Source organism: Colias philodice, chromosome 9 (genome assembly GCF_061535455.1).
Source record: "Colias philodice isolate Cphi_HAF_F1 chromosome 9, ilColPhil1 Martin Lab GWU primary, whole genome shotgun sequence".
NCBI classification, from domain to species: Eukaryota; Metazoa; Arthropoda; class Insecta; order Lepidoptera; family Pieridae; genus Colias; species Colias philodice.
In genome coordinates this window covers 9,415,178-9,429,284 of record NC_143094.1, presented here as the reverse complement: position 1 = coordinate 9,429,284, position 14,107 = coordinate 9,415,178, and the positions used below count along the sequence as shown (strand labels likewise).

General features: G+C 33.5%; 4 protein-coding genes across 4 annotated transcripts; 2 read left to right on the top strand and 2 right to left on the bottom strand.

Annotated features, from left to right (window-relative positions):
* Positions 1–715: 715 nt before the first annotated feature.
* On the bottom strand, positions 716–3,361 carry LOC149486038 (pescadillo homolog). The gene is made up of 6 exons (XM_089699328.1): positions 3,210–3,361; positions 2,874–3,107; positions 2,384–2,755; positions 1,576–2,299; positions 1,191–1,399; positions 716–1,028 (listed from the first exon to the last, which is right to left on the bottom strand). The coding sequence occupies exons 1-6, from the start codon at positions 3,231–3,233 to the stop codon at positions 753–755; spliced, it is 1,839 nt and encodes a 612-aa protein (XP_089555454.1). The 5' UTR covers positions 3,234–3,361; the 3' UTR covers positions 716–752.
* Positions 3,362–3,860: 499 nt separating this feature from the next.
* LOC149486037 (uncharacterized) lies at positions 3,861–4,581 on the bottom strand. The gene has a single exon (XM_089698739.1). The coding sequence runs from the start codon at positions 4,579–4,581 to the stop codon at positions 3,883–3,885; it is 699 nt and encodes a 232-aa protein (XP_089554865.1). The 3' UTR covers positions 3,861–3,882.
* A 2,005-nt stretch (positions 4,582–6,586) lies between these two features.
* LOC149486036 (uncharacterized) lies at positions 6,587–7,363 on the top strand. The gene has a single exon (XM_089698738.1). The coding sequence runs from the start codon at positions 6,594–6,596 to the stop codon at positions 7,308–7,310; it is 717 nt and encodes a 238-aa protein (XP_089554864.1). The 5' UTR covers positions 6,587–6,593; the 3' UTR covers positions 7,311–7,363.
* Positions 7,364–10,968: 3,605 nt separating this feature from the next.
* Positions 10,969–14,107, top strand: LOC149486035 (uncharacterized). Its single transcript, XM_089698737.1, has one exon. The coding sequence runs from the start codon at positions 10,969–10,971 to the stop codon at positions 13,972–13,974; it is 3,006 nt and encodes a 1,001-aa protein (XP_089554863.1). The 3' UTR covers positions 13,975–14,107.

Genomic DNA, 14,107 nt, shown 5'->3' with positions numbered 1-14,107 from the left:
TAACGTTCATGATATTTTTGATGTCATTTAAACTAGTTAAAAAACAGTTTAAAAAAGTTCTGTCTTGGACGTCCGTGTGTCTGTATGTGCGGATCCTTTTTCTTGTTAACACGATAGCGACCGAAATACTTTACTAATCGAGTCTTTTTTTTTCTCTTACGCTTGAGTATGCTCAGGAATAGAACCCTTTCATTTTTCAGGGTCTGATTCGATGTGGTTTAATTGTTATTAAATAAACAAAAATAATAATTAATAAATATTTAATATTTATTAAAAAAAAATTATGAGGCGTGCACTTTTGGATTTTCCAAATTATTTCTATAATTTTGTCAAGTCCAAATTGGCTAAGCTAAGACAGTGCGCGCACGAGCAACTTTGTCTCCGCAACTATTTTGTCTCTCCCACCTAGGGGCTAGTATGAAAGTGCGCGCACGTAGCGACGCAACTCCCCATACAAATTGATGGGAGAGACAAAATAGTTGCGGAGACAAAGTTGCTCGTGCGCGCTAGCTCTAATAAAATATTTACAATACCTAATTACCTTTTTATATGACTCACAGTAGTCAATATAATGCAGAAATTCTAACAATATCTAGATTTAAGTTATTTTGTGGGAAAATGCATCTTATTGTGTATTTTGCATAAGAAAGCTTATTTTGATCTAATATAATGTCTCTTTACATATTGTTGTAATTTATTTCCAATAAAACACATGTTTACTGTTTACAATTTAATTATTTCTGACAAGCGCACTAAGCGGATGCGGCGTCCAACGCTTTCATTTTCTGTTTACGTTTTTCAGTTTTCTTAGCTTCCTTAGTTTTTTCGTCATGAAGGCGCCTCTTTTTGCGCAGAAGCCAAATCTCTTGCTTTCTCTTCTCTTGTCCAGCTTTCATACTCTTGTATAGGTTCCTGTGCTTCTTTCTTACCAGTTTTTCTCGGAGCCTGAATGCCTGCTTGTCTTCAATTTCCTTTTGATACGGATGTTCTTTATGTGGCACTCCTGTTTTGACAGCCATGTTCTTTTTCTGTTGAATGGAATAAAATAAGCATTTTTCCTTAATATTATAGGAAATTCATATTGTCGGATAGAGACCAAATTAAATGGGACCAAAGAGTACCTTCCAGGCTTTCAAAAATATAAAAATAAAAATTAATTACATATTAATAAGTATTTAAATTTTGAATACCTTTTCTTTAGCAATCTTCTTTTTCTCTGGATCTACACTGTTGTCTCCTTCATCATCATCATCCTCATCATCAGAAGAGTCCTGGGCAACTTCTGCTTGATATTGCTTTGTGAGAGCCTCCTCGGCATTGTCATCAGAATCTGGTTCACTTTCCTCTTCTTTGTCTTCATCACTCGCTTCTTCCACTTCTTCATCAGATTCATCATCACCTTTAAAAATGTAATAAAAACAATTAGTTATACAATACATGTTTAAAAGATATATGCTAGATTTGTTTTTAAGTGACAAGTTGGTAATGATAATTAATACTACAGTTTCATAGCTGTTTATTGTCTTAATGGCCAGAAAGTCAATTGAATAGGTAATTTGTACAAAGAAAGCATACCTGGTGGTTTGTATTCAGGATCATTGAGTGCTCTCTGTTCTGGTGGAATGTAAACTTGATCCTTAGTTTTATCTATAAATGGTGACAAGTGAGGAGGTAATACTGCACCCATGAGGTATTTATTTATGGGGAGTAAAGCCCTTGCGTTGACGCTATCAAACACCCATTGGGGTTGGACATAATAGCGTGATAGATATTGTTTATCCATACTTGGTCTGTCCACAATCTGATAGGCAATGGACTCATCTGTTTCATCAAAGGTGGCACCAACAAAGTGGTCCCTGTCCCAGGATACTTCACCACCAAAACACCTGATTATAAACACAAGAGGCTCTCTAGGGACTTCTCTATTCAAAAAGAATTTCAATCCTTTGAACAATGTCTTCAATACTTTTACTTTCTCTGCCTCTTGTTTTGCTTCCTCAAGTTTTTGTGGATCATTATCACCTGTATCAAATATGTCTATCTCTGGGATTTCTTCCACTTCATTAGCACCAGCTACTTTGGCTAACGATAAATTCATTGCAGCAATTCGTTCAGATACATATGCTTGTTCATCTATAAGGTCTTTTTCAGATTCTGCTGAAAATCCTGCTGTCAATTTTGGAGGATATACAAGGTTGAGTGAGTTGAACAGTTTGAAGTTTACAAATCCGAGCATCATGATATAGAACTCAACAAATGTTGACATAATTTTGAAGTCAACCTCATCTTTGCTTTGTGGCTGTAATAAGATTTATTTGTTTATGAAGAAGAAACTTATAATTAAAAAAAATATTAATATAGAATGAAAACAAGAAAAAGGTACCTGGAAAGAGAAGTGATGTGGAACAATCCATGTAATGGTTTGGCCCTCAAGTTCAGCTTGATAATAATAACCTTTTACCGAAATAAATACTTTCCGTAGTGCCTTTGCAACAATCACTGCATGCATAAATTCCACTGTCAATCGACGACACAGCAATGATTGATCCCTTGGCACTCTTTTCAATGAAGGAAAAGTACTGAATAAGAAGCATAAGGTTAAGCAATCATCTAAATCTCGGAGCGCATCCACAAATGTTGGATATCTTTCTTTTACAATGTGATCGATGTTGATTTCTGGATAGTCCCGGAAGTATTTTCTCATTTTGCCATATTCTCTCATTGATCGCGCACGGCGAATTTTTTGTTGGTATACCTAGAAACAAAAGGTTACGAATAACGTAATTTCTATGTGAAAAATTTTAAAAATACATGTAAATTGTAAGTAAGTCAACACAATTTATGAACATTTTCAGTTTATTCTTAAGTCTTACCTTCAAATCTCGGAGTTTCCATATTATGGGTTCGTGTAAAAGAAATTTGATGTCTTTTGTATGATAAAGAGTCTTGATGCCACCAGCGCCTTTTTGAGCCCTTTTTCTATTGCGTGGTTCGCGAGGGTAAATTCCTTTAAGTATGCAAATTCGGCGAAAATCTTTCAATGATAACTGTAGCTTCTTAAGGGCTGCTTTCCTAGTCATAAACTGCGCTCCCTCTCCGGATGAATACTAAAAGTAACACGTAATTTATTATTTTTTGGTTATGTGTTTACATTTCAACACGTGTGAGATACAAATTCAATTTATGTTATGTATAATGTAAAGTTATACCTTCTTCTTCTTTTTTGACACCATTTTGATTATTAACTTTAGGTACTATAAAAGGTTTAAATGAAAATATTTTACTTCTTTCTGTTTAATTATTTCACACACTACACAAGGACTTGAAGATCCATGCTTGTTTTCAAATCAAAAGAATGACACATGACGTTTGCATATGTTCTGAAATATTTTGGCAGAACATGATGTATTACCATTCTTAAAAATATTAATAATAATAATTGATAATTTTGGGTTAAAAAAAATATAATTTTGTATTCTATTTTCATTATTATGCACCCACGTACTTAATTTAATTTTTACGTTCGGTTTTGCTACAATTTTGTTTTGGTCATTACTTTATTAAAGTACCTACCTATGTCAGAAAATCAAATTGTATTATAGACATCTTAAATTAATAAAAGCAAATATTTTAAGTCATTCTACTACATCCTCAGGATAATTGCATGAATAATAATAATAAAATTTTATTTGGAGAGTCACTACCTATACGTTACTATTTTTTTTGTAAACAGGATAAAAGAAACATCGGTTGTATTAAATGTATTTATTTTCAGGAATAAATTAAGAAAATATTACAAATACATATAATAAATTAATATGAACTTAAATCAGACAGGATACTTAGCTATCTATATTAAAATTATTAAAATTAAGAGTTATTTTACGATTCATTGTTTCCTGATGTTGTGGACGGTGTAGGAGCTGTTGTAATTTGACTAGCCCAAGCACTAGGATCCACCATCACATATTGAAATGGATAGGCGTAAGTATGGGGCCATACGGCTGTAGGCACATTCGAAGTTTTACCCTCCTCACTTCCACTGTTTTCTTTATTATGAGCATTAAAAGCATTAGCAATAGCTGACATCATTTGAGGATAGAAATATTGGAATGGTGAGTAATACTGTGTGGCCGTAGCACAAGGTGGTAGGTTAGATTCTTCGGTTTTAGCGGCTGATGGTGCTGTATAAGGGTAAGGCAACACTGTGTTTGCTTCGGAGCCCGTGGTGGATAACGCATAGGCATACTTTATGGGTGGAGTTGCAAGAACGGCTCGTTTTTGAGTATTCAATTTCTCTTCCAGTGGCGAAGTTGTTAGGCCTGATGTCAACGGCAGAGGCACAGCTTGACTCTCAGTGGCGGGTGCTAGAAAGTTCACAGGTTGATCCGTTAGCCATTGAGATTTGCTTCCGTTCTCTTCTGTGGCTGCTACGTACAAGTCGCCAGTGGTTCCGTCGTCTGAGGGCATTACGTAGAGACCATGCACTGGTTGAAGACTATTAGGTGTTTCCCAAGCAACATGGCTGCTCGCACATGTAAATATTAGGGAAATCAAGATGGTTCCTATTAGTCTGGACATCTTTCCGCGTTAAGATAGAGGCGCAAATTGACAAATTATCCAGAGCAGTTACATTTTTTATACTTTAATTTCTATTTGAGATAAAAGATTAACGTGAATTGATAATTAATAAGTCACATGAAGAATGTAAGTTAAGACACGTCGGTTGTATAAACTATATTCAGCGATCATCACGTTAATATCGATAAGACGAGATTTAGGAAAAATATACGAAATTTTGCTAAGATAGAGAATAACTTAAACGCTGAATTGTAATTACAAATATGTCATAAAGTATGAAATTTAAAATAATTCTATAAGTAGTTACATATCTTTTGTTTTATGAAGCTACTTATGTATTATTTCCAGTCCGAAATATAATACATATCGCTAAGCATATCGCTAATAAATATTTTTTGTTTGTGCGTATTGCTTTAATAAACTCCTTTTCTATTTTTATGTTTCGGATAGTGTCATAAAAGCTCTACAGTTTAAAGATTGTTCGATAATATACATAATTTTATCCGTTAAATAGTTTGGAAGCTTCCAAAATAAAAAAAATTACATAAAATAAACAAGTAAAGGGTATGAGGTATTAAAATATAATGTTACACAAACATAACTCTCAGCAAGCTATAAAATTGAAATTGCGATTTAACGCGTTGCATCTAGGACCCAGTTCATAGATGCAAACAAAAATTTTACTAGTAACATTAATTTTCAAATATGGAACATGTTACAAAACCTCTGTGTGTTTGCAAAAAAATGAAGAATTTTCCCTTTGCGGCTGGAAGTGTCCCGTAACATGTATTAACTTTCGACTTTTGAGAATGCCTTTGAGGTCGCTCTGTCCTGATAAATGGGAATGCTATGTGGGTTGCCGTTGTTCTGCAGGCTACGTGAGAGACGAATATACTAAGGATTGTGTCACAATTCAAAATTGCCCCGGTAAGAATTATAAAAATATTTCACATGTTTATAAAACTCATATCAAAGTAGGACAAGCGAATGTGGGTTTTATGGGTAACATTTTCAGTACCTACTCTCATTAGTCATTTTCAAATATAAAGTTCATATTATTACATACATGAAGAAGATAGGTAATGTAAAAATATGTATGTATTAGATTCATTACGAAATCTAGATGCATAAATTAGATTTATTTATGTTGTAACTTGTAACTAGAAAAATATGTCGTTAGCAAAAAGTAAATTTTGCAATTGTTACATATCTATTTCTATACCTACGTATAAAATGACCATTTCGTATAAGTACGCAGGTAGGTACTAAGAAATTATTTTAGGTCAAGTGTTTACACATGTTACAAGTAACAACAATATACTTCATAGAAACTGAAATCTAATCATAGTTTTCAAATAACTTGCTCTTATTGAATACCTAATACTTATAATTTTCTACTTTAGCTAGGTATATTGACTCGTAGTTAAAGTAGGTAAATTTATTAAAATAATATATTAATAGAAGAAATTATAATTTATTGATGAAAGCGAAGCGAAGCAATAAAACAAACAAGATATGATTCTTATATTTTAATTGGGATCTTATTATATAGTTGTTGATAAATGAAATAAAAATGTTGTCCTACTTTTTGCGTCATATTGTTGTAATCTGAGAGAATGCTGGCAAATGTACCTAAGAAACAGCAATAATATGCTTTTATCTCGTCCATAGTAAAACTACAATGGTTATGGTTAATGGTAACCAAAACTTGGTTCGATTCTTGAAAAAAGCATAAATTAAAATTTTAAAAGTCATTATTATTTCTGTGACTGAATTAACGTTAGGCAAAGAATAAATAATAACCAAAATTGAATAAAAAATAGTGAATAGAATATAATCATTTCGTTGTATACGGTTGCATAAACAATATCCGATCGAAAATATGATTGTAATGCAACCTACAAGTAATGCAATCTAAGTACCTACGCTTGGCCAAAATTGTTTATGTAAACATATATAAATATTACATTGATACCATTTAATAATTCATTAGTATTATATTACACCCTACGATGAAGGTTGTGTCGATTTTGGTATTCGCTTTCGCCACTTCAGTGGCGGGAGCTCCTACAATAATAACTTCAATACCAACATATACAGATGAATTGAATAGACAAATACTTCGTGATAAAAGGTCTAAATATGGACATGGTTATTACTCCTACGGAGCGGCATCGTCACCGATTGCAGCATACACGCCATATCAAATTGGTATGCCTGTCCAAAGTTACTTAAACCCTTACACCTACGGCTATCAAACGTTGACTCCCAGCTGCGGACGTGGATATTACAGAACCGAAGGCTATCACAATGACCAGGAGATAATGAGTTACTCGGACAAGGAACACGAGCATCAACCCCCATCAAGGAACGCTATGGATCCAGCAGAAACAGCATCGATCAACCAAATAACTCCGTTAAGTCCTTCAAGCATGCCCAGCATTGGTCAGCTGGTGAACCCCACAAGTGGACAAGCTTATGGGGTGTTCTCCAATGTTCAGAACGTCGGGTGCAATGTGCCGCTGCTGTTCAGCTGTTCACCCTCTATAGTGCCTCTAAGGATGAGGCCATCTCCGCAAATGGGCTATGGATATGGGCCATACGGATACCGAGGTGTTGAGGATATGTCCTATGAACCTCATCGAAGTTTCCACGAGGAACATACTCATGACAGTGAGGGTGTGGGCGTGAGCGCGGTTGAAGCAGACCACGTGGGTGGACATCAGTGAAAATCTTAATTTAAGCTAGAAGTATAGTAAAATAAATGTATTTTATAAAATAAACACGTATTAAGTAAAAAAGAAAACGACTTTTATTTTATAAATAAATTACAAGCGCTATAAATTGTGTTGTGTTTTATTTTTGATGGGGTTTTCCTTAAATTCGTCACTCAAGAATATCATTATACATATACCAAAACTATGGTTAATAATATAAATTGTAGAGATTATAATTTTATAATTATTGTATTAATTTTTTATTAAAATTTGTATCAGTGCACTTGATGAAAATAAATGCCACCGCTACCTATTATCATTAACTTATGCTACTTTCATAAAGTAGAGATTTTGTTTGATATAGATGTATTGTTAATTCCATCTTTTATTATTTCATCTATGTATTTGTTTGTTTGTTCGTTAGTCTCGCTAAAGCTCGAGGACGGCTGGGCCGATTTAGATGATTTTGGGTTCAAAATGTTTGTCGTAGTACAGGGAAGGTTTAAACGGTTAGAAATAAAAACAAGTAACGGGTAATTCAAAGATCACCGAGTCATCCTAGCCATTGATACAATCGAACTAAATAGGTAACATATTCACTGAGTCATATTTTGTAGCGAGAAAACATATATTTTCAAATGTATGTTTAACATATTTTATAATGGTTATCTATTAAAATAGATAACAAAATTGAATAAGGGCAATTTATAATTAACATAATAAAGAGGTCATGATGTTTTTACGATATGTATGAGTCATTGTCAATCATAATCAATTCTTGGTATGTGAGTTCTTTTCAAAACTTAGTAGTTTTGATTCTTAGTAGAAACGTTCTAAGAAAATTGCATCATATGATTGAAGAGAGAATACTAAAGATTCTTATATTTCATTATCTTTCAAGAATGATAGAGCCAAACCAAGGGAATAGGAATTACCTATGAGTAGGTACATAATATTATGTGGTTGTAGGAAGCATATTGCAATTGCTAACACATAAAAAATTAGACATCTTAATATATATAAATCTCGTGTCACAATGTTTGTCCTCAATGAACTCCTAAACCACTTAACCGATTATAATAAAATTCGCACACCATGTGCAGTTCGATCCAACTTGAGAGATAGGATAGTTTTAACTTGTAGGTACCACGGGCGAAGCCGGGGCGGACCGCTAGTTCTTTTATATAAACAACCCTTCCAAAAAAGTCCGTCGTAATATCCTTGTTTAATGTGCATTTACTCTGTCGAAAAATCGGTTAATTGAAATTAAAGAATTTTAAATCGTTCCATAAAATAATATTATAATATGCCTTATCATCATCACTACATAGTAAATCATAAGCTGATTACAGTGTATGTCGTGGTATTTTGATGACTCTGTATTACGTGTGCCCTCTTTACAAACATTCATCATTGATATTGACGTGATTGTATGCAAAATATTCGATTACAATGTATGTACATATATTTTATAAAATATTTAAAAAAAAAATATATCCTTGTCAAACAATTTTTCTTTGTCGATATAACATACTTACCACCATACATAGGATGATTTTAGTAGACGAAGACCAGGTATCCATTTGTAGGGATTCTTATTTAGAACGTAAAACTATAGATAGAGCTTAGGTAATATAATTTTATAGGAAACTAGCTTTCCGCCCGCGGCTTCGCCCGCGTTTTCAAATAAAAACCCGTTCCCGTAGGATTTCCGGGATAAAACCTATCCTATGTCCTTTCTCGGGTATCAAAATATCTCTATACCAAATTTCAAGCAAATTGGTTCAGTAGTTAAGGCGTGATTGAGTAACAGACAGACAGACAGAGTTACTTTCGCATTTATAATATTAGTATGGATATAATTTATAAAAAAATACTTCATGCAGTTATGTTTAGTGCTTTTGGCTTTAATAAAAAAGTGGAGGGTTCGAGAATAGAAAAATATAATTTTCAAATTACCTACCTATATGTACGTTATTCCTATCACTAAATGGGTAGTCAACATCCCCAAGAGCCAAAGAAAGTAAAATAATTTGGAAAATCCAAAAGTGCACGCCTCATAATTTTTTTTAATAAATATTTATTAATTATTATTTTTGTTTATTTAATAACAATTAAACCACATCGAATCAGACCCTGAAAAATGAAAGGGTTCTATTCCTGAGCATACTCAAGCGTAAGAGAAAAAAAAAGACTCGATTAGTAAAGTATTTCGGTCGCTATCGTGTTAACAAGAAAAAGGATCCACACATACAGACACACGGACGTCCAAGACAGAACTTTTTTAAACTGTTTTTTAACTAGTTTAAATAACAAAAATGACATCAAAAATATCATGAACGTTAAAAATAGTGTTTTTTCTTAATATGTGTGTGTATGTATTATCTTACAAGTGCAATGTATGATACATAAAGACATTTTAAGTTTGAAAAATCAGATGTTTTGCGCGAAGTGACAGTAGTACCCACCTCAACGCTTCGCTTATGAGGCGTGCAATATTCCTCGACAACAAAATCTGCTGATGTCAGTTGATTAGGGTGGTGGTCTACGGCCTGAACTCCCGAATTGCATTGGCTATGTAAATTGTAATAAATACATATTACTATTAGGATATGAGTACTATATTTTATGATTACTGTTATATGTTGTTATTTATTAAACACTATTTTAATATGACTAGTTACTTACTTACTTATTCAAACCGAAAATTCGATCTCACAAACTAAGTAAAAAGTTTCCTTTACAGTTGTTGAATCTATTATTTTATCTTAAAAGCTCCACGTTATGGAAAAAAAAATATAAAACATTAAAATACACACGGTTTATGAAAGTGTTTATATAATGTATATTTTTTTAATCTATAAATGATAATAATCCTCTGTAAGGTGTTAGCTAATAAAAATAAATAACGTGTTGATTCTAATGTTTTAGTTATGTGCAGAAAATTAGGTTCTATCCTTTTTTATAGTCATATTTTCCTGCTCGATTATTTTCAGCGACTCCTGTAATCATTCTTTGACAATGAAACAATATGTATATTTTAATTTATGCTACACTTTTTTGAATATAAAGTATATATTTAACCTAAAACATTAAAATTGATTGCTAAATGGAAAGGCAATACAAGGAAAATCCCACAACTGACGAAAAGATTCATATTATAAAGCTATGTTTACATAAGCTATAAAAGTAAAATAAATTTGAACTTTTTACGTTTAAATACGTATATTTAATAATGTATATCTCCTGACCGAATTAAACAAGATATAGTTATAATGAAATAACTTCAAATGGGCACTTTAACAAAAAAAAAAAAATAAGAAAAAATATTAACCGATCACTCATCCAACTCATCTAATTTTGATATCACATAATTGTGTATGTAATCATTTTATTTATGTATTTAAATTTATTATTATTTATTGCATTACATTGATAAAATTAAAATATAAATCAATTTATTATAAATCAGTTGTATTTTTTTATTTGAAACAAATGTGTACATAACTTAATCTTCAGTAATGTTTACCAAAGCGAAATGGTTCACGTTGTCTCATGTGTAACTTTAGGCACGTTTCGATGTTTCGTACTTCACCAATGGATTTCATACTTGTGTATTTTAATATAAATGCTTATACCGTTTCTCCAACCGTCAGTTCAGCGCCAGACCATGAAGACATTAATATTAATCACTGCTCTGGCAGCCATAGCCTCTGCAGGACCAGCATATTTGGGAAAAGATGGCGTTGAACAAGAATCCAGGCTTAATGGTGTTTTAAAAACCATTAAAAGGGAACGGAAGTCACCAATTCCAGAATCAACTTCTGATTTATCTTCCGATCTACACAGTGAAACTTTACCAGGCATCATCGAAAAATCATCAAATTCGGGATTCAGAAAACCAATCATCGTGAAGAAGAAATTCGGTTATCACATATACCGGGATTCCGACGAGGAACTTGCTCAGTCTGAACCACGTCATAATTGCAGAAGACAATTCAGATTCAAGTTATGCGATGACGATGACGAGACGTCAAATGAAAAGATGAGAAATTTACACACAGAAGATATTGACAATACCGACGTTGAACAAAGCTTGAAAATGGCCAAAGAAGCAGTAGAAAGTTTGCAAAGAGACCTTCAAAAAATTCAACGTAATGCAAAATTGACGCAAAAACACCATGACGATGAGCAGCTGGAGACTGAATTAAACAAAAAAGCAGAAGAACCGAGGCATGTAGAACACTTAAGTGAAAATATTTCCAGTCAAGATCTTCTTTGGAAAACAATGCCTACAAAATCTGAAGAGACAAGAATGGCTGAATGGAAAGAGGCTATAGAAAATATTCAAAAGAACGTTGAAATTGCGAAAAATATAGAAGATTCACTAAGAAGTTCTGAGCGTAGTCATTTGTTATCGAGTGAAGTGTTAGACATATCAAAGGCTCGAAAATCGGAGTCAGTAGAATCAACAATGCTCGATCCAAATTTACTTACTGAAGGCATGAAATTAGAAAACAATGAAGAAAAAGAAGCAAAAATTCCAGAGGAGAATATGGAAACTTATGCGACCGAAAGCAAAGATGTAAAAGTTAGTTTAACCAGTGATAATCTTAAGGTTGACAAGGAGGGAAGTGATTTAATGCATGACATCTCCAGTAAAATGAGTTTAAACGAAGAAAGTCAAAATCAAGATGAACACGATCTAAAACATGAGAAGCATGCAGAAGCTGATTTAATGTCTACTCAAGATTTAAAAGAAAAAACGATTTCTAAGGATATTATTTCCACACCTAAAGCAGCACATGATTCTGTAGAAATCCATCAAGATATAGAATTACCTAAACCAGAAAATCTCGATACACGCAAACCTATTAAATCTGATAGCGTCAATGAAAAAAGTGCTAATTTAGACAATGCTGAGGGACAGTCACTGCTTAAATCAAGTAAGGAAACGTTAGAGGTATCTGATGAAACCGAAAAAATGAAAGCTAAAGAAGTTACTGGCTTTGAAAAAGAAGAAAAGTTAGAAAACATTAATATGAATAACTTGGAAATTAAAGATGCAGACACATCAGAAAGCAGAATTTTGGTCAAAACTCCAGACTCTTTAATGGAAAAAGAAGCCAATATTCAAGATTTGTTTGAGAAAAAATTATCAGATAAACCAGTACACTGGGCAATGCAAAAATCAGCTAACACAGAAGAAGAAAAGCAAATTACTGTGGATTTAAGTAAGGATCTGTTAAATGATGAAACCCCCGAAATGCGTTCTACCCATGAAATGAATGAAGATAAGAAGGAAGTTCACAAACAATCCATTGTGGACTTAAGCAAGAATAAGTTGACTGTTGAAAAATCTGAAGTACGTTCTACACATGAAGACAAAAATGAAGTTGAAAAACAAACAGAATTGAAAGCCATGATTCCTGATGATCTTTTAAAAGAACGCAGTGAAATGAGAGAAGCTACAGAAGATGATGAAAAACAATTAATAGCAGAAAAATCAAACATGGAAAATGATTTAATGAAATTACGTGAGGTTGAAGAAAAGAACGTTAAGATAATTCCTAATGATATTAGTCAGGCACGGAGCGTAGAGACTGAGCAGACCGAAAAATTATTTGATCGTAAAATTCATGATGACAAAATAGCTAAATCTGTTGGTGGTATTGATTCTGCAATCAAAGTGGAAGCTCCGCATGCCCCTAAGAATCCCAAAATTATAGATATGACTCATGAGAAGCAACACTTTAACGATGACCTTAAATTTAGAAAGGTATCGGAAAGTTTCGACAACCAAAAGCTAGGAAAACATAATAGAGATATGTTGCATGAAGGAAATACATTGCGACTTATTGATCAATCTGTTGATTCCCATGGACATTTACCAACGGATAGTATTATCGATTTGAACGCACCTTCTACAAAAATGTCAGAAATTGATTATTATACTAATTTGAATTCACAAGATTCTGCACAATTAAGTCAGGACCACAAAACCAATTATCATACATCTACTCATATAAAGGATGGTATGCCTAATTGGAATCGCCATGATTACGACATGCAGGAACCTTTTGTGATGCGTGGCTGGCCTCAACGCGACAGATTCAGGAGTGACTCTCAATTAGATGCTAATACTGGCGCACTTGGTCACATTCACCACCACCATCACCCAGGCAAGATACATTTCGAAGACGATTCTCATCATTTTCTACCAATGGGAAGATTTGTAAACAACGCTCAAGGAAATAAACATGAATTCATGATAAACGAAGATATTCAAGAAAGTGGTAGGGAAGCCGAGTGGGATGCTGCAATGCAACCCAGTTCGTTTATGCATATGCGCGACGCTTTAGATAAAAATGGTTCGCCCTTCGGCTACCGTCATGCCGGTTTTGGCCCAAGTATGCCGTTAGTGGGTCCAGCTCCGGGTGGTTCCAACAACGTTGGTCTATTTCCCAGCAGCAACGGAGGATGTGGAATTCCTCTGCTATTGAGTTGTTCCCCATCTGTGGTATCAGGCAGCTTGGCGAAATCTCATTCAGTTGGCTACAATAGTGCCGCCGCGTATAGATCAGGGGATGACATGAGATTCTATACAAAAAGGGATGCAAACAGTCTGACTGAGACACCAGCTGGAAATGTCAAAACTTTTTCACTAACACCTTGAACGATGAGTAGATAAAATATGTTGGTCCAAAGAAAAGCACGTCATGGCATTGAACTCGTAATGAACAATTAGTGTACTCTTTAATTGTATTTAGATTAAGTAATTTAAATGGAAAGACATCACAAAGATATAA

Coding starts and splice junctions, on each gene's coding strand:
- LOC149486038 (XM_089699328.1), bottom strand. CDS start 3,233: ATGGTGTCAAAAAAGAAGAAGAAG. Junction 2,756..2,873: donor GGAAACTCCGAGATTTGAAG/GTAAGACTTAAG, acceptor TTTTGTTTCTAG/GTATACCAACAAAAAATTCG. Junction 1,029..1,190: donor AGAAGATTGCTAAAGAAAAG/GTATTCAAAATT, acceptor TCCATTCAACAG/AAAAAGAACATGGCTGTCAA.
- LOC149486037 (XM_089698739.1), bottom strand. CDS start 4,581: ATGTCCAGACTAATAGGAACCATCTTGATTTCCCTAATATTTACATGT.
- LOC149486036 (XM_089698738.1), top strand. CDS start 6,594: ATGAAGGTTGTGTCGATTTTGGTATTCGCTTTCGCCACTTCAGTGGCG.
- LOC149486035 (XM_089698737.1), top strand. CDS start 10,969: ATGAAGACATTAATATTAATCACTGCTCTGGCAGCCATAGCCTCTGCA.